Here is a 25,890-nt window from a genome sequence, read left to right on the forward strand (position 1 = left end):
GGTCGGATCGGGGGCTCCCGGAGCCTCAGCCCCTCCCAAAGGGCAGGGTGAGCCCAGCTGCTGGGGACGAGGTCTGGGGACCAGCTGTGGAGCCCGTGACGACCGCTGGGGTCCCGGCCTTTGTGCCGGCCAGGCCAAGGGGAAGAGGCGAGCTCGGGCTCCCCCCGTAGGGGCCCCGGTGTGTGGTTCCTGGTGGGCAGCCCATCCCCGGGAGGCGTCCTCACCAAACGCTTTGGGTCAGGGCCCCCTGTGGCCTCGTTACCAAGCCCCGAGAGGGGCTTGAGCCCAGGTCATTCCACAGCAAAGGGCCTGGGCTCCCAAGCAGGAACGACCTAGGTCGTGGTCCCTTTTGCTTCAACCAAGCCTCCTCTCTGCTCTCACATTGAGAGGACCTGAGGACAGCCTCACGCCTTCAGGGTTTTCCAAAGTGTGTTGGAGATGACGCGATTTAGTCTGTGATGAAGTCTATGAGGAGAGCAGGGGTCCCCATGTGGTGGCTGATGCTCTGAGTGTGGGTGCAGGCTCTGGGCTCCACTCCCAGCCCTGGGGGGTTGGGGGACCCGCCAGCCTCCTGCCCCGGGTAGGGCTCGGTGCCGGGCACATGTTCCAACTCTATTTTCACCAGTAATTAATATTTAACTTGAAACGTGGACCTGAATCCTCTGAGCCCTGGTCCAGCCGTGTTTACGCCGAGGTCTCCCCCCCAGCTGCAGGGTCGCATGACTGGAGCACAGGTGTTGGCCGTGAGCTTCGGTTCCCGGCTTGTGGGGCAGCCCTGATCTCGGGGGACAGTCTCGTCAGGAAGCACGAGGAAGGAGGGCCAGCGGGGACCCTCTCTATGGTGTGGCCGGAAGGCACTGGGGTTGTGGTTCCCCCTTCTGCAGCCCTGTGCTGTTGGCTGGGGCCCAGGACCCCCCACGTGGTCCTCCCACACCCCCCCATGCCCTTCACAGCACCTTTGAGGCCCTTTTGCTCTGGCTGATCCAGCCTCTGTGTGGGGTCACTGGGTCCTTCCTCTGTGGTCAGATCCCCTGCATCTCCCTCTTACGGGGACCTGGGGTGACACGGGCCACTGGGATCATCCACATTCGAGCTCCCTAACTTACGCCCATACCACGTGGGAGATAGTCACCCTTTTGTGGGCGAGGGGGCCACCTGACACGTTCCAGGGCTTGGGAGGTGCACATCACTCCACCGCTTTCCACCTGCTGCGTGAGGCTTGTTTCTAGGTCTGTCTGTGGTGTGAGTCCTGCCTTCTCTCCCTGGAGCCCGCTGACGGCTGTGCCCTTCGGAGGGAGGTTCTGGGCCCGCTGCCCTCCACCGGCTGGCTCGTGGTGGACGAGGACCTTCCCTCCGCCGTCCACGCCCTTCTCCCCGTGGCATCTGGTCTCCACGGTGGTGGCTCAGTCCAGACGGGGAAGAACGCTGCCTTGTCCCGCTGGCTCACTTCACAGATGGGGAGACTGAGGCTGCCCCTGCTGCTTGTCTGGTCTCTCTCAAGGCGAAAGGCTGTGTGGGGCTGTGGTTGTATCCAGAGGTGTGGGGTGATTCCTGCTCTGGAGTCCTGCCCCCGGGCTTGGCATGGGCAGAGCCCGGGCGCCCTGGCTGGATGGCTGGCGTGGGGTCGGCAGCAGCTGTCACGGCAGGGAGAACACAGCCTCCGGGGTGATGTCCCCGGTGGCCCCGGGCAGAGGTGGGCGTGGCTGGAGTCTGACTGGGTTCCTGGAGGCCTGGGTCGGCTCCAGGGGGTGGGAGGGGGTCAGGCCTTAACTGTGAAGGCCAGTGACCCCGTGCAGGCCCTGCACACGCCCCGTCGGCATTACTGAGCACAGCACACGGGCTGCAGAGGGCACATCGGGGGCATGTCCCTGTTGAAGCCACCAGCCCAGCCCAGGCGGCGGCTGGCTCTGAAATCCCGCGTCTCAAGGACCAGCCACTGCCTCCGGGCACCGCCCTGTCCTCGGCAGGGTTGACAGCATTGGCGGTGACAGCGGGCAGGTCCCCAACACCCACATGGTGGCTGCCCCTGGCTCGCACAGGACGGCCCAGCCTGGCCCTCCCCCGGCCCGTGTCGGCAGGTGCAGACCCCTCAGGCCTGGGCGGGGGGAGCGGGCAGGGGCGGCGAGGCACTGATTTGATTTAAGGCCCGCTGTGGAGCCACCGGAGGGAACTTGACTAGAGAGGCTTTGATCTCCCTTCTGGAGGCCTGAAAAGCCTGCCTCGTAGCTGTAATCAAGGTATTATTCTCTTTTCTTTTTTATTATGGTCCCTCCATCTGCTCTTACCCAGATGAAAAGCCCAGCTCTTAGAGAGCCCAGCCCCAGCAGCGCTTAGAAGAGCCTGCGGGCGCTGGCGTCCTTGAGCGGACCCTCCTCTCTGAGCCGGGGAATGGTGAGGGGGCTCGTCCCTCCCTCCTGGTACAGCCTGCCTGCTCCCCACGGAGGGACCCTTCCCGTGTTTTCAAACTTGACAGGTGGCCGAGGGACAGGTCAGGCACTGGGCAGGGGTGAGCCGGCAGAACTTTCTGGAAGGGTGCATCTGGCTGTGGGAGGGGGCTGCCGTCTGCCCCTCTTGTCCCAACCCGTCCGGCTTCTGGGCTTGGGCAGGGGACGCAGCTCGGGGAGGTGGTGGGGGGACGGCCCAGGTGGTAGAGGGCAGGCAGTACGTGACGGGAGCAGGCTGGGACAAGGTCGGCCGGCTCCGGGAGGCTTCCGCGAGATGTTTGACTTTGCTGGAAAAGACATAATTATATTTCACAGTTGTGTTAGCGGGGACAGCCAGGGGACACTGGGGCCGATCTGCAGAGCAGGGGCGAGCCAAGGGCTCCTCTTTAGGATGGGGAAGGAGCAGGTCTCCAGCTGTGACAGGCACCAGGACAACCCGTCCATGCAGACGCATCCTGCCCCCGTCTCCCAAGTCCACGCCCCCGCCATTGACCTTCCTGACACGTTCCCTGCAAAGCTAAGCCAGAGCCAGGAAGAGGCAGGCAGCGTCGGGCCAGGCCACTCGGTCTCCTGAGTTCATGCACAGTCTGGCTTTCCCGTCCCGCCTCTGGTCTCACCCAGCGCTGGACTGGCTGTGAGGACGAAAGGGCCAGCCAGGGCCGAGGGCCCCTAACTCCCCGCTAGGCCGTTATCAGCGGCCGTCTCCGCGGACTGGGGCGTGCCAAGGCCTGAGCACAGGCCGCATGGAGGCGTCCAGGCAGAGGGGCGACATCGCCCCCAGTGCAGAGGTGGAGGGGACTGTCCCTTTGGAGATGGAGGCACACAGCTGAGGGTCTGCAGGGGCCGTGCGGGTGCGTGGCCATCCTGGGAGGTGTGGCTGGAAAGGAAACAGGGCCGTGGAGAGACCCCTTGAGGCTCTGTGGGCGGTCCGAGCGGACTTGCTTCCAGCTGCTGAGTCCCGTGGGAGGGAGCGCACGGCCCCTACGGGGGCTCCTTGGGAAAGCCTGGTGTGCGTGCCCGCGTGTGTGTGCATCTGGGCCGTGAGCGCACATGCCCCGAGGGAGCAGCGGCTTTGTGGCCCGCACCTGGGCTCCCCGGGCCCCCAGGGACCCTGCGGGCGCTCTGGAGCTGCTCTGGCTCTTGGTCTCGGGAGCCTGGTGGCCCTGCCCCCTGCTCTGCACCAGCGTCCCCTCGCCCGTGCGCTGGGGCCTCTGTCACACTGTCTTCTGAGCAGGTGCCTCCTGGCACCAGGGGCCGGAGCTGCGGAGCGGCTGGGGCTGGCCACCCGTGCGCGGCCACAGATGTCCCCTCCTCCGTAAGGTCCCGGTTTCACTCACCGTCTCGCAGGCTGGTCCCCGTGCCCGTGAGCAGAGGGCTGTCCTGGGTGATCCGCGGCACGCATTTACCTGGCTCCTGTGATAGAGGACTGGATGCCGGCTTCAGTGCTCGGGAGCCCCCTTCCCCGCGGGGGGCAGGACCCAAGCTGGGTGGGGGGAGGTGGCTGTCGGACAAGGTGCGGGTTTGGGGGGGCGCACACGGTGGTAGCACCGAGCGAGCCTTGTGACTGGGCGAAGTCATGAGGCAGGCACAGTAGGAGGTGGACAACGGTGACTGGTCGTGAAGGAGGACGGTTACGGCAGGTGCACTTAGTGAAAGTCACCGGATGTCCCGCGGCCCCTCCCCCCCTCTCCTGCCATGGGAGCCAGTGACCTGCCCCTTGAGGGAGGAGGCGCTGACCTGGCCCTCCCACACTGCGGGGGGCGGGGGAGCAGGGGCTTTCCGCCAAGGTGGACGTCGTGCGGGTGACAAACCGCGGACAGTGGGACTGTGACTGCTGTAGCTCAAACACAGAGGCTGTCATACTCCCATTGGGTTTTATACCTTTTTCCGTGTATTTTCATCCTACTTAACGTGTGCCCGGGACAAAGCTGCACATCGGTCCCCGCTGGTGCAGCCTCTGGCGGGCTCTCCGCGGTGGGACATTGGCAGTGCCGTCCGTGGTGGTAACGGGAGAGGCAGGTGCACAGGAGGGACGCCCAGGGCTCTGTCCTCCACATGCCTCCTGTCCGGTCGGGCCGCACCCCAACGCTCACAGGAGTCTGCGGTTTGGGGACGGCACCAGCGTGGGCCCAGGATGCCCTGTGGCCAAGTGGGCGTCCGCACCCTCGTCCTCGGACGGTGGGAGAGGGCACCTCGGCACCCGGGGGGACAGCTCACCCGCGTTGGGAGTGAAGCCAGTTGTGAACTTGGGGACCCTTGGCTGGGGGGAGGTGGGCATCCTTGGCTGCGGGGGCAGGAGGGGAAGATCGCTGCCTGCAGGGTCTGACCATGGAGTCCAGAGCAGATTTGGGTCTCCATCGCCTTCTCTTCTCCGTCTGCCTGGACGTATTGGGAGGAGATGGGGGCAGGGGCCCCGAGGGGCTGTGCTGGGCCAGGCTCGGCTCAGCCCTGGGCCGTGCGCTGAGCCCGCCTCCCCACCTCATCCCACCTTGTCTAACGTCGTCGTAACCTGCCAGGGGACCTCCGTGCGTGCTGAAGCGTGGGCAGGAGCGAACTCGGCCCCCACCCCCACCCAGGCCAAGTGGACGCCCCCCACTCGGGCGCTGGGCATGTGCTGTTTTCTCACTGAGAAGCACTTTGAGCCAAGCACAGAGTCGCAGATTTGGGGACCTGGGTCCCAGGATGCCTGACCAGGGGCCCGGGTGGAGTGGCACCTGCTATGATGATCAGGCTGCAGACTCCATTGGCATCCTTAGAACACGGTGCCTGGGTGCCCACGTCTGCGTTGGAATCTTGCACCACAGCCGGCACTGTCTGCCCGGGGCAGGCGGTGCCCCCACACCACAGTGTCCAGCGGCCGAGATCAGGCCCCCACGGTGCCGGCCGCTCTGCTCCTGGACTGGGTCTCGGGCTCCAGTCCCTGGCAGGTGGCCCTCCAGGTGCTGGGAGCGGCAAGTGGCCGCACCTGGTCAGGCTGGGCCCTGCAGGACTGACTCCCGCAGCAGGAGGAGTCATTGGGCCAGTGGGTTACAAGGTCTCGGACCGTAAGTCTCGATGAAAGAGATGTACGTGTAACAGCGCAGTGACCCCGAGGTAGGCTCTGGCACAGCTCGTCTTCAGGATGCTCTCGCGGTCCTTCAGGGACCAGGCTCGGGGGCTGGGTGGTGGCGGCCCTCCACTGGGACCGTGCTGGGGACCTGGAGGGGCTGCTGTCCAGCCAGGTCTGACTCCGGGCACACGTGAGACTTGACAGCCCAGGACACGGGGGCTCTGGCTCAGGGGGCCTCTGCCCGCGCTGGCCAGGGCCCCGGACACCCAGGAGGCCCCCAGGGGCCAAGCACAAGATGTGTCCCGCTGGTGCTTCCTGGCACGTCCCTGCCCTGAGTGCCAGGGCCCCCGGTCACGGTCCGCCGGCGTGTGACGAATGTCCGCGGGCTGTTTCTGTAAAATCCGGTCAGAATGCTCACCTTGTGGGGAGTTGTTGGGGTCCAGTCCAGCCCAGAGCCGGCACCTCAGGTGACCATGGCAGTGAGTGGGACCCATAGTGGGCTCTTAGCCTCTGGGGTCCGGTAGGCGTCCCCAGCCCCTTCCCCTGGGGCCACGTGCAGCCGCCTGGCAGGGCTCCAGCCCTCGGCCAGTGCAGCAGAGAGGCCCGGAGTTGAGCTTAGCCGTGGCCCCCAGTGCCGGAGCTGGGACACTGTTTCCAGGCACAGTCCTGGCCTCCTCGGTGCTGGCACGCCCTCCGAGGCCCTGCTCTGAAGGACCCACGGGGGCTCCTGACGTTCTGGACACGAGAGAGCTTTGGTGGCAAGAGGAAACCCGTCCCTGGTCTTCTTGTGGTTTCCTCCCTGACTGTTGCTGTCCTGGGCCCTGGGAGCCTCCGGTCCCTGGTGGGGTCCCTGCACATCGGTCCTTGGCGGCAGGTCTCACTCGGCCACCAGCAGGTGTTTATGCCCAGCCGGAGGTCAGAGCTGGCCCGAGCGGGCAGTGAGGCCCGCCAGTGCCCTGGTCCCCTGCACACCTGGTGGGACAAGCGGCTTGGGCTCACTTACAACCGGGGCTGGTTTACCTCAGTAAGCCCTGCAGTGGGGGCCGCTCCCAAGGCTCCCTTTCCCGGGGCTCAGAGCCCACCGGCCAGGGCACGCCGGGCAGGATGGCTCCCACCTTCTTCTCTGTCCCTGCCCTGCGAGTCTCGAGGTGTCTGAACCCACAGGCGGGGGCAAGTCTCCTTGAACTTCGTTCCACGTGTATCCACCTGCTCTGAGCGGGACGTGCGGCCCCGTCGGCCGGGGCGGGCCCCCCTGCTGCCCTCAGAGCCTCAGGAGCCAGGGTGCTGGGAGGGTCGGCAGGGCCTGGGGAGGGTGTAGGCCTGGGGGCCCCGGGAGCCGGGTGGGCTGAGATAGACACCGGATCTGGGCCGGCCGTGCGCTTGCTGGCTCGACGCTTACTGCCCTATGGGAGGGCAGTGGGGTCCCGACCACAAACTAGAACCCTGAGTGGAACAGAGTGACCTCGGAGCTCTGAAGTGCGTCTGCCAGGAGCTGGCTGCCAGAGGGGACCCAGGTGTGCCACAGACGATATCTGAGCTCCAAATGGCCGGTGTGGCCACCGCGGGCGGGGCCAGCTGCCTGCCTGCCCTCTGACCCCTGCCCCGAGCGTGGGCACAGCTTGGACGAGATGCTGTGGGTTCCCGCCAGGCTGGGTGGGACTCCGCTCCCCCCGGCAGGTGCGGATGGGCGGGCCCGACAAGCTTGTTGAGTGATAGCTTCGGTGCGTCCGCGGTGGGTTCCTGGGGCTCAGCGGCAGATGGCCGCGCCTGAGTCCTGGCGGGCGGTGGGTCCGTGCCCACACGTTCGGGTCGCGGCCTCAATTCCGTGGCTGACCCCCAAAACAGACAGGCAGGGCCGAGTGGAGGGCCGGCTGCCGCCCAGGCCGGGCTGATTATTCTCCGCGACACTGAGCGTCCTCGCCACGTGCAGTGGCCACTCCTTTGACACCTGATCTCCGTACTCAGCCGTGTGAGCTGCTGGCGACATCGGCGCGTGGGGTACGAGTGGCATCGGGAGTGGCAGGACGCTGTCCCCGCTGAGCCGCAAAGCACGTCACGTCTCTCTGCGCCTCCGTTCGGGGCCCGTCTGCCGACGCGCTGGGACCCTGTGCCCCTGGACCGGCCCCTTCCGGCCCCTTGTGAGGCTGTTTGCAGCTGTCGACACGGGGTGCCGGGGCCCAGGTCTGGGTCCGTGCACGGCGAGGTGGAGCCCCAGGCGACGGGGGCTGGCCAGGGTTGACGTCTGTGTGTCAGCCCAAATTGGGGGATGGAAAGTAAGATGGGGGACCTGGAAGAGGGGCGGCCAGGACAGCCGAGGGAAGGGGGTGGACGCACGGAGAGGCACCGGTCTGGGCGCTGCAGGGGAACCCCGAGTCTGGTCAGCTGGCGATAAGTTAACGAGCCGGGGGCACCCCTCTCCGGAAGACAGCCAGCCGTGAAGGGTACGCACCCCCAGATCGTGGCAAGCCGGGCATTTCTGGGTTCTCAGAGGGGGAGCTTTGTTTCCTTCCTTTCGTAGGTCGGATGGGGTCCCCAAGAGCTACACTCGGGTCCTCACCTCCTGTGAGTGTGGCCTCGTCGGGCAGTGGGGTCTCTGCAGCTGTGCTCACGTGATGATGAGGTCATGCGAGCGGGTTTCTGTCCAGGTGGCAGGTGACTCGTAAGAGCAGAGGCACGGAGCGCTGCCTGGTGAGGAAGGAGGCGGAGGCCGGCCCGACGCGGCTGCCACCAGGACCCGCCACCCCGGACGCCGGGAGAGGCAGGAAGGACCGTCCCCGGCAGCCCTCGGGGGCCCCCTGCCCACACCTGCGTGTCAGACGTGCGGCCTGCACACAGGGGCGAGTGACAGGCTGCGGTTCGGGCCTCCCTCCCGTCTCCGGTTCCTTCCCAGGGCGGCCCCGGATGCTGACCCGCCATCAGAGGCACCTGCCGTGGGCTGCGTGTCGGTGTGGAAGCGTGTCCGCCTGGGGGGCCCTGGCAGTCTCGTCATCTGCCGGCACCACCCGTGCCCGGGGCGTGGGCCGCAGCTGTGGCACGTGGGGGCCACCGTGCCGGCCTGACCGCCGCTGATTGCTGGGCCGTCGGGGTGACGGGCGCTCTGGGTCGCAGAGACCCCGTCGGCCCCCTCGCTGTGGCCCCGAGTCCCGATGTGCCCGGCAGCGTCTCTCGTGGCCCCGGTGCTCGTGCTGGAACACGGGCCGGTTAACGCCTTAGGTGAGGAGTCGCGTGGCTGGCTGGCGCCTCGCTTCGCAGGCGGGACTCACGGTGTCCAGGGGTCCTTCTCCCCGCACCCGTGCGGCCCCCCCAGGAAACCTCGTGTGTCGTCCGACAGGCTCTGGGTAGCAGGCCTGGGGTCACTGCACGCAGCCCTCTGAGTCCGCGGCTGGCGCGTCTGGTGCCTCCCGGTTCTCACGCACACACGGCACCCCCCGGCTCGAGGGTGTGCTTCCTGCTTTGCACCTGGCTCGGGCTTGGCTACGGACCTATAGGTGACAAAAAGGCAGGAGCGATGTTGTGCAGTGAGCTGCCTGGAGGGCCCGGGGGACTGCCTGGAGGAGGGGCCCGAGGTGACAGCAGGCACGTGGACAGTGAAGGACAGCAGGGCTGAGAAGTGCCACCCAGGAGCCCCCGGGATCCCCCCTGCTTTCCCCTGCAGGGTGGGAGCCACCCCCACCCCACCTGCCCCACCGGCCCGTCTCCTGGCGGTCGCTTCTTTGCGGTTCCCTTATCCTGTGATCCAGCATGCAGGCCCCGTCCCCACGCTGTCCCGTCTCCCGGCCGGGCCCCGCGTGACGCGTGTCTGTAGGAGCTGGTCCTCCTGGCTCCCCAGGGCGCTGTGCGGTCTGCTTTGCTCACAGCATGGTTGCGGGGCCCAGCGACACCAACGGCATTCAGTAGGTGCTTACTATTTGCCGAGGGACCGGGAGAGCGAGAACGTGAGTGCGCAGAGCCTCCGGTGGTTCTCCAGAGTGGACACGCGGGTGGAGGCTGCGGCTGGGTGGCCGGGGTGGAGGGGCAGCGGGGGCCCAGCCCAGGGACGCACCGGTGCTGCACCGGCCGAGCTGGGGACGGCCTCCGGTCGGCACGGGGTGAGGTGGCCGGTCTCTGGCAGGACGGCCCTCTGTGCAGAGCCGACACCGTCCCGGCGAACGTTCTCGGGGGGTCGGGGGGGGGGCCGTGCCAGGTTTCACAGAAGTGACAGCCTGCAGAAGGCAGGTTCCCCTCTGCTGGGACGTTGGCGGCACAGGCACCCTTTCCGTGACTCGGGGACCACAGAGGAGGAGGAAGCCACCCCAACTGGTTGTCGCCTTCGAAGGAAACCTGTCCCTTCTCTGGACACTGCTGGCCCAGGGGTGGACCAAGGACAGCCCCGTGCCCTGGGGTGGCCAGTATTTAGGGATCAGGGCAGTGTCCACGTGGGAAGGCAGGAGTGAGGGGGGCATCCAGGTAACCTGTGTGTACCTGTGTGTGCGTGTCTGCACGGGACACGTGTGCAACGTATGAGCGCCGTCTGTGTACCTAGGCGGGCGTCGATGGGTCACACGTGTGCTGTGTGGGCGTCTCCCCGTACCCGCCCGTGTGGCTCCTGGCCTTGGCACCTTCACACCTGAGTCCGGCTCGCGTGAACCCGTGTGAGGTGCGTTCCGTGCCCACCTTCCGGGCGTGTGCGGGCGTGTCTGTGTCTGTGCGTGCACCTGGCTGCGTCCTTGTGCAGCGTGCCTGCTCTCAGCCCCGTGCTGACGGGGGGAGGCTCCCCTGCGATGTGGCGGGCGCGCAGCCGTTAACACAGCTGGGAATGCGTCTTGGCCAGCGGAGACCCAGGGGCCGGCGTGGGCTCGGATCTCTGCGCTCTGGGCGGTCTGGCTGCTTCCATCAGAGGCCCGACAGCGAGGCTCGGCCCCTTCATCTCCGGCGTGACGGACGGGGCCACAGTTAATTTCCTGTCTGCCCGGGCAGGCCCTCGAGCGTCCCCGTGCAGAGCAGAGGTGGCTGGGCTGACCCAGTGCCGGCCCCATACGGCGTGTTTCTGACAGCGTCCTTTCGCGAGTTTGAGACGGGCACTCCGGGCGGGCAGCCTGCCTCCCGCGGCTGCCGGGGCCCCTCCGTGGGTGGGAGGGCTGGGACGCTCGGCCCCCTGCCTCGGCCGTTCAGCCCACACCCGTGCCTCTCTTGCAGGTCAGCTGGCCGCCGGCACCTGTGAGATTGTGACCCTGGACCGCGACAGCAGCCAGCCCAGGAGGACGATCGCCCGGCAGACGGCTCGCTGTGCCTGCAGAAAGGGGCAGATCGCGGGCACCACGAGAGCCCGGCCCGCCTGCGTGGACGGTAAGAGCCCTCGGTCGCGACCCCCTCGAAGGCCCGGGCGGCTGGGGTCCAGCGGACACAGCCCGGCCCCCACCACTGGGAACGCCTGTGGAGGCCGCCGGCTGTCTGGGCCTGGCCTCAGGCAGGACGGCCCTGATGGGGCGCTCGGTGCCCGGACGGTGTTGGTGTCTCTGCGTGTGTGGAGTTTGGGGTGCTGCGGGGGGCAGAGAGTCACAGGCCCAGGCGGGGACCGTGGCCCCTCAGTGTCGCTGCGGGCGGAGGGGGTGCAGGCCGGCAGCCCTGGATGCCGTTATATCCCTCACATGTGGTTTCTGGGGGAGGCCACCCGCTCAGTGACCCGCGTCAGGACCCCATCCCCCTCGGGCTCCGAGAGCGGGGAGGTGGTGAGGCCTCCCCACGGCCAGCGGGCTGTCTGGCCTCTGAGATGTGCCACATTAACATCCTCGCTGGACGAGGGCCCAGGCACCTTGTGTTAGGCGGTATCTTCGGGGATGGTCTTTGAAACAGAATCGCAAATACTCTTAGAAGCAGAGGGGAGCCCTTGCAATGCCCGTCACCTTGGTAGATGGGCCTCTGTGTGCGGTCCGGGGTGAGACCCGGCATCCGCGGGCAGGCCAGCATCGGGGCCGGGCCGGAGCCCCGTGACCGGAGCAGGCGGCCTAGGGGGTGCTCCTGTGGCCAGGCCAATGGCGGCCTCGTGTGTCGGAGCTGCTTGGGGTGGGGGGACCCCATGCAGGGTGTTCTGGGGGGGCTGCAGGAGGTGTGGTCACAGCCTGACAAGGTGGTGGGGTCCCAGGGCTCAGCCGTGCCCTTCCTTCCCCGACAGCCTCTGCACGGGGCTCTGGGCACCTCCTCCCCGGTTCGGATCAGCGGCTTCTGTGTGGGAGCCCGCTTCCTGCCCAACCAGGATACTGCGGTAATGACCACCCCCACTGCCCTCGGTGCTCGGGACGGTCACCTGAGGAAGGATGGCCGTGGGAGCCTGGGGCCGGGACAGTTGGAGCACCTGAGCTCGGAAGTTCACTGGCGGGGGGTTGGGCCCTCGGGAGTAGGGATGTTAGCATCCCCAGGGGTGGGCTTTTGGACGGGCCGGCGGCCCCAGGGGGGCCCCCGGAGCCACAAGGCACCAGGAAGGGGTCAGCAGAGCCATGAGGCCACCTTGGGGGATGGAGACTGATCAGGTGGGGACCTCTGCCCCTGGTGTCACCGGTGAGCCTGTCCCCGGCCTGTCTGGGGCGTGGTGGGGCAGTGAGTCGGCTCGGGAGCTGCAGGCCCGGCCCACCCACGCCTGGTCCCCCTTTGGGGCTGAGCGGGCTGCTTGGGCCTGGCCCGGGGGGCCCGCGGTACGAGGTCCCTGGAGGCCCGGCGGGGCTCCTGGCTGACCCCACCCCAGGGCCCATTTGACTGTCTCTGGCCCCCGTGGCCGTGTGCCGCCAGCCCTGAGGGGCTCCTTGGGAACACGGGGGGCACTTGGGAGAAGGTGGCAGAGGGGCTGACCCTGCCCGTGGGGGGCTGGAGGCAAGTGGGGGCATCTCGAGGACCTGGTGCTCAGAGGGGCTCGTCGCGGGAGCTGGGTTTGTTTTTAAGAACCGTCGTCTGCTGTCGGTGGGCGTCCCATAAAAGGCGTGCGATTGAGCGAGCAGGGGGGTACCTGCCCCCTGGGGGTGGCAGTGTCCGTTCCGGAACTCGGTGCAGCCCAGCTCAGGTGCTCGGTGAATTCGGGCCGGGGCGGCCTCCCTGACTCCCAGGGAGCTGCATTTGTACCCTAGCAACCCCTCCCCCTCTGCCCCCGGCTCCCGAAACCGGATCAGACTCCCAGTGACGCACACCTTCTTCCTGACGCTCATCGATCCTTCCCAGGGCTGAGCGTGGGGCGTGGGGCGCGGGGCGCGGGGCGCGGGGCGATGGGCCCCCTCCTTGCTAGCCCCGCGAGCCTGCAGGGAGAGTTGGGGTCCGAGGTTCTTCCTAATCGAATCCGGGTCTGCTCATCTGAAACCACGTTCTCTCCCCTCTCCCGCGAGCCTTCCCGCGCCTCAGGGGCCGTGTCCCAGAGACCCGAATTAAAACCTGGCCGCTTCCAGGGGAGGACAGACAAATTCGTTGGCGTTCTGGTTCTGCACAGTGGGCATTTTCTCCGCTGCCGTCTAATTTAATTTTTGCTTTTCTATTTCCCTGCTCTGGGTGCATAATAAGTTTCCTCACGTGTGCGTTGTGGCTGCTGCAGAGAAACCTTGAGCCTTCTCGGTGGGTGCGATCCGGCACGAGCAGGGTCAGTGGGGTGGTCTGTGCTGACCCTGCTGTGTGGTCGGCAGGGAGCCTGCAGTCCTGGAGCACCCCCGCGTCTGTCCACCTGTTCATTCATTCATTCATTCATTCGTTCACGCTCTCGTACGTTCAGATACGGGCTGTGCTCTTGAGTGATTGACGCTCAGGATACCTAATACCTAGAACATACAGTGCTGTGGGGCTGGGGTCCAGACTGTGGGGCAGGGGCTGCGGGACCTCAGAGCACAGCCGTCCCTTCATGTCCGGGACCTTGGCAAAGTTACTTCCACAAGGGGGCATTTGAGTAGGGTATTGAGGGATGAAGAGGGGCTCGCCAGGGAAGCTTTTCTTCCCAAAAGGAGGGTGCTTGTGGCAGGAGGGGCGACTCCTGGCCGTGTCTGCAGGGGCACGTTCTCACGCACAAATACAGGGGATGCGGCTCGCCTCAGGGGCCACCCCCGGTCGTGGATGCCGCGGTCGCGGCTCTGGGAAGCCACGAGCTCCCCTGTGCCCCTCAGTGGACACATGCGGGCCGGGTGCCTCTGCAGGGCTGCCGTGAGGACCGCGGTCCTTCCCACTGAGGCAGGGTCTTGCTTTGTAAGTGGAGGCCCTGCCTCCCCTCAGCTGACTTCTCCAGAAACGCCTTGGAAAGGAATCGAAGTAAAGAAAGCAGGTGATGCCGGGGCCGGGTGCAGGCGGTCGGAGCAGAGAGGGCTGTTTCTAAAGCAGCCCTGCCCGCAGCCAGGGGGGCAGAAGGAGAGGGGCCCCTGGGCGTCTGGGGGAGGAGGCAGGGCAGCGTCTGTAGTGAGGCCCGGGGCCCGCCGGAGGAGGGGGAGGGTGACCTGGGCTGTCGGGATGTCTGGAGAGGCTTTGGGGAGTCACGGCTCCCTTCAGCGCATGGTCGGCCGGGCTCTCCCGGGGCCCTGGGGTGACCCTGGTGGTGACACAGTTCACCGGTGGCACCGCTGGGAGCCCACCTGCCTTCTAGGTGACCTGGCCCTTCAGTCCCGAGCAGGGAATGCACCACGTCACGTGCCTGCACGTGAAGTTCGGAACTTGTAACACGCTCTCCTGTCCACGGGAGCCTGGGACGCCGGAAGCCCCAGGTGCGGAGTGGAGACGTCTGGTCGGCGATTCCCTGTGCCCTCAGCGTCGGGCGCCGGTGGGCTGGGCCCCCGCCTTCATCCACAGACTGGACATCGGCAGGCTCTGCACGTGAGATACGGCGTGCAAACGGCTCCCTAAGCTGCTACCTGCTCCCCCCAACTTAGGGACCCACCGCCCCTCCCCCTTTACACTGTGTCCAGCAGCAGGTGATCCCCGGGTCCCGGACGCGGCCTTGAGGGCCTCCGCCGAGGAAGCACAGAGCAGGGACAGGCATCTGGGCGCGTTTGCTTGCGGACGGCTGCTGAGGTTCCGGATGAGGACGGGGTCCTCCGTCCGGGAGGAGGTGAAGGTCCGGGAATGAAGCCTCCCATATTCTGTCCACTGGTCGTTGACAAGTGTTTCCAGACCATTCGGCGGGGAAAGCTTCGTCTTCTCAACACGTGGCGCCGTGACCCCTGGAAGCCGCGTGCACGGCCGTGGAGCGGGACCTGCCGTGTGCAGAAGTTAACGTGACCCAGATCAGAGGCTGAACCCGTAGACGGCTTAGAAGAAGATGGGGGTGAACCTTCGCGATCTGGACTTGGCAAAGGATTCTTAGATCTGACACCAAAGGCACGAGCAAAAAGAGAGAAGAGAAGAGAAGGTAAACGCGACTTCACCAAAACTGAACACTCTGGTGCTTCCGAGGACACGGTCGAGGAAGTGAAAAGACAGTCCACCAAGTGGGAGCAAATATTTGCAAATAACGATCACGGACTTGTCTGCAGAACATACAAAGAACTCCTACGACTAGATGATGAAAAGACGAACAGCCCAGTTGAGAAAGCGGCAGAGGGTTTGAACAGGTGTATTTTCAAAGAAGGTATTTGTGCAAACAGCCAGGGAACACGTGGAAAGATGCTCGGTCCTCAGCCACCAGGGAGAGGCACACGGGGCCGTGTGGGAGCTCCGCGGAGTCGTGGAAAGATGCTCGGTCCTCAGCCACCAGGGAGAGGCACACGGGGCCGTGTGGGAGCTCCGCGGAGTCGGACCGTCACGTGTGTTGGCGGGGAGGTGGACGGTCAGAGCCCCCCCGCGGCTGCGGGCGTGCAGGTGTGGCTGCCCCGGGAGCTGGTCTGGCTCAACGTACCGCTGTCTTAGGAGCCGTGGCTCCACCCCCCGCGGGGTCCTGGGCGTGGGCCGAGGGGAAGTGAGGACACGCGTCCACGCACACACGCACCCGCGTGTTCACGAGGGCGGACAAAGAGCGGAAACGACCCACGGGTCCGCCAGGGGGTGAACGGTGCGGTACGTCCACGGAACGGAACGTTACCGACCCGTGAAAAGGAGGGACGCCCCACAACACGCGTGAGCCGTGAGTGAGAGATGCCGGGCGCGGAGGACGGGGACTGTGTGAGTCCGTGTCCACGAGTGTCCGGGGCGGGCAAGTCTCCGGAGCGAGAGGGCAAGGAGCGAGCGGGGCGGGGGGGGGTGATCAGCAGCTCAGGGTTCTTCTCAGGCCGTGAAAGTGTTCTAAAACGGACTGGGCGGGGGCGCAGCTCTGCGAAAACCCTGAAAGCTGCGGATGCTGTGCTTCCCGTGGGTGAATCACGGGGCGGGGGGGGAGGAAGGCGGCCGGAAGGGGCGCGGGGCCTCGCGTGCGGCCGGAGCCGGCGCTGGCCAGTCCGCTTTCGTGGCGGGGACCAGGGGTAGGACGTGGGCGGTCCCGCAGCCCCGCCGGGTGGGCGTTCCGACTGGTGACGGACGGGCGGCCAGGAGAGGCTGGTGTAGACGCTTGGTGGGGAAGGGCCGGTATTTGGGACGTAGGATGCGGTGAAAACGAGTAACTGCACAAACGCGCCTCCAGGAGGCCCTCGGGCAGAACTCTGTGTTTGCTGGGCTCCGTGGACGCCGCTGGGCGAGGGCGGCGGGTGTCAGGCCCGAGGCCCTGCGGCCACAGCTCGATCGGCACGTGCCTGACCCGTGTAGCAGGAGGGAGGCCTGGTGCCCAGAAGCGGAAGCAAAGGGGAAGCACCCTGAGGCCATCTGGGCGCCGGCGGAGGGGGGTGGGGCGGCCCAGTGGGTGGGGGGGACCACTCTGGCTGGCGGTTCTCAGGAGGGGGTGGGGGGTGGGTTCAGAGGAGGACGGGGGGGTGGGGGGTGGGGGTTACGCCCCCATCTTCGGTCCTGCGTGGGGTGGGGACCGTCATAGTGTCCTGTCCCTGGAAGTAAGCCGGTGTGCCCTGTGGCCCGGGCAGGCCCTGAGGCACCTTCCCGTGTGCTCCTGAGACACGCAGGGCGCGTGCGGCCCCTCAGCAGACGTGGGCTGCCTACACGTCTGTGTTCTCATCTTTGTTCTAGCTCAGGAAGTTCCCGGCTTTCTGGAAGCTTCTTGAGGCTGCGGCCGGGACAGGCCAGCCCCTGGGAACCTGGGCTTGGGGCCCCAGCTCTGCAGAGTGCGGGGCACCCCAGGGGCCAGTGTGGTGGGCGGGGGAGAGGACAGAGTGTGGCCGGTGCGTCTGCAGCCTGACCACGCGTTCCGATGACGACAGGGCCGTTGTAACGCTCAGTCCCCCGCCATTCTGCTGTCGCTGGAGTCCAGCTTCTTGCTGGACAAGCTCTGGGGAAGGGGTGATGGTTACGGAGTCCCGGAGACTCCCCAGATGCCACCACCCGCCCTCCTGAGGCCACCCCCATTCCAGCTGCTTGTCCAGGACCAGGGGGACTCTGAGGTGCCCTCTGACGAGGCCCCGAGCCGCGATTTCTCGGGGGAGGAGGGCGGGGTGTGCGTGCAGAAAGCCTGGCAGGGACCGTGAGCGGCACCAGGTCTGTGCACCCAGCAGCCCTGCCAGGGAGGGGTGCGTGAGGCTGTGCTGCGGGCCCGGGCCTGGAGGGGAGCTCTGGAGGGATCCGGGGTCAGGAAGGAGCTTGGGGCCCAGCCCCGGCTGGCTGCACCCACGGGCTGTAATAGCCTCTTACGGCCGGCCTGTCGCTTCGTGAGTTCACTTTCATCCGAAGGGAGAAAACCATCCTTCTCTGGCACCTTCTCGCTGGGATATCTAACTTAACTGCCTTTGATCGTGGACGACCACACGGTGGCCGGCCGCGTGGCCATTTCATGTTCGTGCAGAGAGATCAGAGCACCGGCCTGTCACCATCGGGTGCTCTTATCTCAGCCCAGACTCCCCTGGAGCCCCAGCCACACACGGGTCTGAGTGAGGGAGAGAGTGGCCCCCTGCTGTGATCCCTGCTGTGGCCCCAGCTGTGACCCTGGCTGTGACCCCCTGCTGTGGCCCTGGCTGTGGCCCCCTGCTGTGATCCCTGCTGTGGCCCCAGCTGTGACCCTGGCTGTGACCCCCTGCTGTGGCCCTGGCTGTGGCCCCCTGCTGTGATCCCTGCTGTGGCCCCAGCTGTGACCCTGGCTGTGACCCCCTGCTGTGGCCCTGGCTGTGGCCCCCTGTTGTCACCCTGGCTGTGGCCTCTGCTGTGACCCTGGCTGTGTCCCCTTGCTGTGGCCCTGGCTTGGCTGCCCAGAGGGTCCGGGTCTGTCTGCCCTCCTGCTATGCAGGCCCCCACAGCCCAAGCTCTCCCGTCCTTGTGCCTCACAGCAGAATTCGGTATTTTTTCTAGGTGGCTGCAGTCTCTGAGCAGGACGGGACTTGAGTTGAACCCGCTGACAGCCTGGTGTGGAGGGAGCGGGGAGCAGTGTTCAGATACTCTGGCACCGGGCTGTGCAGCCTCGGGGGCGGACAGAGATGCTGGGCCAGCCGGCCTCACCGCGTGTCCCTGCAGCCCCCGGGAGCGCTGGGGGTGGGGGTGGGGTCAGAGACAGAAGCGTGAGATGGGGGAGGCACATAGGGCAGCACAAACCCCGTGGGGCCACAGGCGCAGGGCTGAGCCGGGCAGAGGCAGCAGCAAAAGTTCCGGAAGGCTTTCCGGGGGAGCCGAGCACTGTGTCCGGGGAGGTAGCCACACCCACATGCCCGGTGGTGCCCTAGGTGCCTGGGGGCCCCTGGCTGCAGGCACGAGTGGGCGCGAGGCCGCCCCACGTCCACGTCCACGTCCACGTCCAGCGCTGTCCGGACCCTCCAACCCTGCTCACTGAGAGGAAACAGCCTCTGAAGGGGCGGACGGGATACAGAGGGGACAGCTGGCCTCCGTCCTTTTGGGGAAAAGCTTTTATGTGCTTCAGTACTTAGAAAAACGGACGGAAGTGTTCACGTGTATTTAGAAACGCGTGTGTGTACTTTGCGCAGCCGGGTGGCCTCTGGCAGGTCACCTAGAGTCTGCGAGCTCAGGCAGAGACGCAGCCCGGCCCGGCTTCCTGCGCCCTGCGGTGACGTCCTCTCTCCTTGGTGGCACTGCTTGGGAGACCCGCCCCCTGCGGGGTGCAGGAGCAGACTCAGGACAGCTTGGGAGAGCCGTGTTCTGTGTCCGGGGGTTTCGTGAGCTGACTGTTAGCATCAGCCGGTATTAAAAATTAAGTCCCGTAAGTATACCTGTGAGTAAATTACGTTAAAAACAAAGGTACCCATTTTGAGACAGAAGAAAAAGAAGAGGCAGCTAAACTTAAGTAGAAGGAAGAAAGTAACATAGGATTGGAATAGAAAAAACAAGGAAAACAGGGCGCCTGGGGGCTCAGTCGCTTGAGCGTCTGACTCTTGATTTCAGCTCAGGCCATGATCTCACGGTTCACGTGTTCGAGCCGTCACTGTGCTCTGTGCTGACAGTGGGGATATTCTCTCTCTCTCTCTCTCAAAATAAATAATCAAACATAAAAAATATATCAGAGAAGAGACCCTTCTAATTGGCGTGACCCTCACACCGGAAGCATCGGGCAAAGACATGGGAAAGAAAACACAGACCTTCCGAGTGTAGACGCAGAAATCCCCAGCAGGGGACTAGCCGGCTTCCCCCAGGGGCACGCCGAGAGGGTCACACGCCGTGACCAGGTGGGACTCACGTCACGGGTGGGTGTGAGTCCGGTTCTGGGAGCCCGTGAGCGTAGAATGCCGTAGGAACAGAATCGAGAACAAAAATCCTACGATCGTCCCCACGGTGGCAACAAAGGCGTTCGCACAATCTGACGCCATATCGTGTAACAACGTTCAACAAACTAGGACAAAGAGAGGTTTTCAACGCGACCAAGAGCATCTAGGAAACGCGGACAGACAGCATCCTCGGAGGAGGGAGAACGGACGCTTTTGCCCCGATTTCAAGGACAAGACCAGGGCGTCTGCTCTCGTGACTTCTATTCAGCATCGTCCTGGAGGCTGTCGCCCGGGAAGGTGGGCGGGAGAAAGAAGTAAGGCCATCGGTTCACGGGTGATGTGATCGTTTGTAAATAAAATCTTAAGGAATCTACATGCACGCTTGGACTCCTAAAGGCTTCAGCCAGGTTGCAGGATATAAGATCAATATACAAAATTGAATTTCTCTGCAGTGGTGGTGAACAACGTGAAAACGATCTCAGGAAGACAATTCCATTTACAATAATGTCAAAAAAAAGAAAAAAAACCCAAAGAGTCAAAAATAGACATAGCAAGTGCCAGACTCCTGCCCCGAAAGCTATAAAACAGGGCTGTGCTAATAATGTCACTTCCCTCATCTTATACATTTTAATCAGCATTTGAGAATAATCAGCATGTGTAAGGAGAAATGTCTTTGAACCCTCTTTGAGGAAATTCTCTCCAGGAAACCGGGAGCTTGCTCCGATTGGGACCATTATCAGGGATGCTCGTGACGTTAACCGGGGAACGATGCAGGGGGTCCACACGGATCACCAGACGCTCCACCCTGTCCCGCGTTCAGCTCGGGGACGTCGCAGATACTCCCTGTTGCAGGACAGCGAGATCCGGTGTCACTGGGCTCCACCCAGGCTGACGCAGGCAGCTCCCTCCTGACGTTGCCGAGGCTGTGTTGCCTCCAGGAAGGAGGGCACAAGGGTGCCCAGCTCTGGAGCTGATCTGCATGGGGGACGGGAGAAGCATGAAACAAGAGTGCAGATTCAGGCTGCGGCATCCACGGAAGGCTTCCTGGAGGAGGTGACCCTTGCGCCCATGATGGGACCGTGGCGGTCACGAGCAGGTGCAGCTGTGGGCCAGGCCTGAGGGTCCCCCAGTCTTCCTGGTCGTGGCAGCTGCAGAGGAGGGACGCAGGCGGCCGCCCTTGTCTCCTGCACCACCACCCCCGAAGCACTCACGCCACGCATAGGCACGCCCCAGTGCTCAGCATTGTGGCTGGTGCTGCCCTTGGCCTCGGTCCCTCTCTGGGCTGCGGGCCAGCGGAGAGGCATACACCAGCTACCGTGCCCCCCCCATCCTGGTCTACAGGGTGACCTTGTGGAGGGGAGGAGTCCACACAGCCGTACCGGCCACCCGGCCACTTCCAGGCTGAGCCCGAGAGAGACAGACACAGGGAGGCTGGCCACCGTGGGTGCAGTGCCTGTCCGTGCACCCAGGGCCCCTTCTTGGGGAGGCCAGCTTAGGAGAGCAGACAGACTCAGTCACATTGTGGGGCCTGGGCAGAGGCCAGGGGCGGGGTGGGGGCCCCTGCGGGTCGAGGCACCAAGCTGGGTGGGGCACTGGTGCCCGTTGCCCTCATTCTCCCCTCCCTGTGACCGCCCTACCCTGGTGTGGGGCTGTGTCCTCCCCTGGACGTGTGGCAGGGGCTTTGCTGAAGGCAGGGGGCCGCGGGACCACCCAGCCGGCACCTGCACCCCCCCCCCACCCCCAGGGTGGGACCTCCTTTGATGAGCACGGAGCCTTCCCGCTGTCTTTGATGTTACTGGAGATTTCCGACTCAATTAAACCGTGTGATGAGAAACAAATCAAAGCCAGGGAAATTTTAGATGAGACAATTTTATTTTGATCTCGGGAGATGCTTTGATCACGGGATATCGGGGTGACGGGAGCATGCCTGTGGGGGAGCGGCAGCCCCTGGTCCCATCCAGGCCCCCTGGACGCATCTCCCGTCTCCGTGCTCCCCAGGCCTGGCGCCCCCTTCCAGGGAGGCTGCGAGGTGGAGGGAGGAGGGCAGGTGTCTGTGATCAGACAACAAGGCCTGCAGGGCAGGGACTGATTCCCGCGTGCTGGGAGCGGAGTGCTGGCTGACGGCCTTCTGGAAGAAATCCCTCCCTGCCCCCAGACAGTAAGTTTCGAGCCGCAGGAGTGGATGCTGGGAGAGATCCGCCTGGTGATGGTGGTGACGGGGGACAGCCGGTGTGGGAGGCCCAGGTAGGGGCACGGGAAGCTGTGCAGGACGAACCTGCGCCCCACCGGGGGCTATGGGCTGCACAAGGGACACGGACAGGTTGTCTGTGGCGCTCTGCCCCTCCCCGGCAGGTGCCCAGGGCGGCCGGACGATGCACCTGGCTGGGTGTGGAGGTGAGCAGGTCGGCAGGGAGGGGCAAGCAGGCCGCTCAGGACACAGCTGTGTGCCAGGGTGGCCGTGCTCCAGGATGTGACCGCTGCTGAGCCTGACGCAGCGTGGAGATGTCAGTGCCTTCCCTTCCCTGTCCTCGGTGGCTGGGGCCGTGGAAGGAAGGAGCTGAGAGGCCGATAAAGGGCTCCGTTAATTATTCAGGATGCCTGGCAGGGTCCCGGCGGCCTCGGCTCGCACAGGAGCGACACCTGACTGATGGGAGAGCAGGAACCCGGCCGAGCTGGTGGCCAGAGCCCGAGCGGCCAAGGGCGGGAGGCTGGCAGGACTCAGGGCTGCGGGCTGAGGGTGGCACTCAGAATCAGCCAGAGGGTCCCTGCCTGTGCCTCAGCGGTGTTCTGTCTGGCTCTTACTTTTGTCATTCTAAGTGTCCTTGGCTCCTGGTCGAGCCGGTGGGTTGAAGGAAGATTGTATTGTCGGGAAGGCTGCGGCATTCACGTTCCACGTCCACGTCCATAAACCCGTGAACGGGGTGCTGCTCCTGAAGGCCAGGCGGGGGCTGCAGGCTGAGGGCGCCGTGGCGGGGATTCGTAACCCCTGGGCCTCGCTGCCCAAGTGACCTGCACTGGTCACCTTCGCACCCTGCACCCTGTCTCACGGGCTCCAGGGATCCGGGAACATCGGTCTGTGACACTAATGGGACAGGACCGTGGGAAGGAATACAGAAGCCAGCACCGGGCGGTTTAGCGTTTTCCTACAGGCGACGCGGGCTCGACCTCCTGGCCGCGGTGAGCCCGCACTGCAGGCCTGTGACCCACAGACGCGTGGCCCCTCCGCTGCCTCCGGGGGCGGAATACGCCCAGGAAATGCTGTAACCCCACGGCGACGCACGCGCAGCCGCGTCTCACGAGGGGGGCTTCCCTCCGGCGCCGGGGACCTCGGTGACCCTGTGAATGCACAGCTGCACGTCGGACACGCTCAGGAGGCAGTACACGACCCTGCGGAGGACCGAGAGGTGCAGAACACGTGTCGGTTCTCTGTGAAGGCTTTCTCTTTCTTTTTTTTTTGTAGTTCATTTATTTTGAGAGTATTTTGAGAGGGAGAGTGAGAGCAGGGGAGCAGTAGAGAGAGAAGGAGAGAGAATCCCAAGCAGGCTCCGCGCTGTTGGCTCAGAGCCCAACATGGGGCTCGAACTCGTGAACCCTGAGATCGTGGCCTGAGCCGAAACCAGGAGTGGGGCGCTTCACCTACTGAGCCCCCCCCCACCCCGCCCAGGCTTCCGTGTTCTTTTTAAAGACCTGAACTGAGGTACTTTAACTGAGATCCAGTGCTCGCGCACGCAGGCTCGCGCACACACACGTACGGGCAGCCTGGGCGCCCCGGCCCCGCCCCCTCGGGTCCCTAGAGTCCTGGCCTCTGTCACTGCACGTTTGTCTGTTCTGGGAATTCGCATAAACGGAATCGGACGGTGTACGTCTGCCTTTGTGAGACCCGTCTACGTGGGCAGCGGTACTCTGGTACTTGTATAGAATTTTTGTGGGATTCCATTGTGTGATGGCACCTGGGTTCATCTGTCTGTTCACCGGAAGACAGCGGTGTTGAGGTCCTTGTGACGTTTGACCGTTACGGCTGCAGCGTGGACGCGCGTGTGCCCGTCTCTTGGTAGACGGAGGCGCTCGTTCATCCTGGACGCGCCACCGGGAGCGGCCGGCACGCGGGTCGGGGCCGGGCCTGCAGGCCCGCTCGCCCTGTGCCCTTGCCAACACCTGCTGCTGTCGGCGCTTCTGACGTGGCCGTCCTCCTGGGGGAGCCATGGTGCTTGTGCCGTTGGCAAGCCTGGGTCTGAGATCAGTTTCCCATTTCGCCGTCTCCTCTGCACGTGGATATCCGAGAGACCCGCACCGCGTAGCCAGAAGTTCGGGCCTTTCTCACTCGCTACGGTTGGCTCTTACGTAAAGCGCTGAAACACGTTTTTGAGGCAGAATGGAAATGAGTCATCCCTTCCCGTCTCCTCCGCTGACACTAGAGCGAGACCAGGGTCCTGCCTGTACTTACGCCCTCCCCCGCAGATACCGAGTGCGGGCTTTCCGTTTCCCTGTCCCTCCTCCACCTTGTCGGACCTCTCAGGGGCGAGGTTACTGGGGGGAACAGAAGGAGTGCTCCCAGGACACCCTGACTCAGCCTGTGGCCCTCCCATGGGGCGGGTCACTGGTTGCCTTGAGGGGTGGCCTTCCTGGCACCCCCTCCAGCGGCCGGACCCTCGCCGCCGTGAGGGCAGGGCAGACGGGCAGAGGAGAGGTGCAGCCTGCTCCTCCGTCCAGGGCCGTCGGCCCGCTCACGACTCCCAGGCTGCACCCGTAGACCGACAGTCGGGGGTTCTCTGTCCAGTTTCGTCCGGCAGCCGGGCAGAGAACCCCGGGGCCCTGCTCCCCACAGAGGGATATGTGCTGATCTGTTATCCCTGCAGAGAAACGGGCCCCAAGTCTGGATTCATAATGTCTGGCTGGATCAGTTAGTTTTTGTTTGTTTTGGATTGACGTCTTTGTTTTTAGACAAGTATTACGTTTAGAGAAAAACGGAGTAGAGAGTAGAGAGTGTCCCCCCACGCCGTGGCCCTGATTGCTAGCACCTCGCATGGGTTGTATGGAGGGCCCGCCGTGGCCGCACCATTGTTAACTGAATCCCACAGTGGACGTTGGGTTCGGACCCTGCTGTGTGGATCGTAAATCACCGGCCCACCAATGTCAGTATCTCAGAGGACAGTTGTCCCAGACCCATGGTCCGAGCAGGCGGGGGCCTCACAAACACGCTGGGGGCCGTTCCCCGGGGAGGGTGCCTGTGGCAGATGAAGGGTTGCTGGGCCTGGGTTTATGTCTGCCCCCTGGCGAGGCCCCACGGGCACCCTTTGTCCTCGAGGTCACCGGGGAGGCTGCACTAAGCCTGACTCTTGCCTGGGTTCCGACGTCTTCCCCTCGACACCAGGGAGCCAGGCGGGCGGGGAGGTGGGGGCAAGGAGCTGGCCTGAGTGCTCACCCCCCGAGGGCAGGCCACCCTCCCAGACCCCCGCCCCCCATGCAGGAGCCGGCGTGGGGGGGAGGGTTGCTGATTCCAGGCAGCCTTGGTGGGGGGTCTGGACGCGTGCCATGGCCCGGCCGGAGCTGGTGCCGGACGTCCGTGCACCTAGAGTTTCCAGAGACCCTGCAGCCTGACTGCCATTCACCCAGGACGAGGCTGAGCCCCGAAGATGGGACCTGGGAGCCTTGCGCCCTCTCCCCACGGCAGTCCAGTCCGGCCGCAGAGGTGCCTGGGGTAGCCGTCCTCGTCGGCAGCCCTGTCGGGGAAGCCCAGACGGGGACCCCAGAGGGTCGGGGCGCAGAGGGCAGGCGGGGCACGATCCCTGCTTCCTGCCCACCTTGGCCCGGGGCATCCCGGGCAGGTCCCCGTGTTTCAGCTCGGCGGAGGGGAGGCTCCCGCGCCTGGAAGGAGCTCAGAGCCGGCACCCTGTCCCATGGGCTGGCGCGCTGGGGTCCGGGCCCACTGCTCCGTCTTGGGCCCCGGGTGAGGGTGTGCGTGCTGCAGGGAAGGGACGGTCGCTCCGAGGCAGGAGGCGGGCTGGGGAAGGATTGAAGACGGGTAATGAAATCACATTTCCTGAAATAGCCGTACTGTGATCTTGATGTGTCTGTGGCCTTATTGGCTCCGACGTGGGTATTGCATATTAGCAAGCATCTTCCACATCAATACCGCGCCCGGCTCCCGAGCTGGCGCTCTCCCCTTGATGTTTATTTATCTCGCGGGCTTTGCTTGAATGTTGATGCTCCTCAGAACGCCCACACTGCATTATAACTTGCCGCCCGTTTAATTCAATTTCTCTTATATTCTGACTGCTGACAGAAGCAATCGGCTTCCGGCCGCCAAGGCCGTGGAGCTCCCGCCGAGGGCCGTGCGCGGTGCCCGGGTGAGAGGGCACACTGCCGTGCTCCCCCTCCGTGTCCCTTTGCGGCACCTGCTACCCTCACTCGCGCCCTTCGGGCCCAGCGAGGCCGGCGGGAGGTTGGGGCGTCAGACTTCTTGGATGAACCGCGACGAGGGCGGAGACCGGGTGCTCGGAACGGGACGTGATCCCTGTCCAGAACCCCCCACCCCCACCCCCGAGGAAGGGCGGGGCCCACGCTTCAGCACACATGGCCTCGTCTACACGGAACCCAAGACCCAGTCAGGCTGTAGGTCCCCGGGCCCCCGCTCCAAGTCCGGTCACATGCCCCAAGTGAACATTGTTCTGGAAGGACGGCAGGCCGTCCCGCCAGCTGCCGCCTATGGGGAGAGGGAGCCGCCCTCACC

General features: G+C 65.0%; 1 protein-coding gene across 2 annotated transcripts in view; it reads left to right on the forward strand.

Annotated features, from left to right (window-relative positions):
- Positions 1-25,890, forward strand: part of TAFA5 (TAFA chemokine like family member 5) — a 189,151-nt gene that overhangs the window by 104,192 nt on the left and 59,069 nt on the right. For both annotated transcript variants that reach the window (XM_042944686.1, XM_042944687.1), the window contains exon 2: positions 10,669-10,818. In XM_042944686.1, the coding sequence (XP_042800620.1) occupies positions 10,669-10,818 (150 nt within the window). The remainder of the gene's footprint in view (positions 1-10,668; positions 10,819-25,890) is intronic.

Source organism: Panthera leo, chromosome B4, assembly GCF_018350215.1.
Source record: "Panthera leo isolate Ple1 chromosome B4, P.leo_Ple1_pat1.1, whole genome shotgun sequence".
In the NCBI taxonomy this organism is placed as follows: Eukaryota; Metazoa; Chordata; class Mammalia; order Carnivora; family Felidae; genus Panthera; species Panthera leo.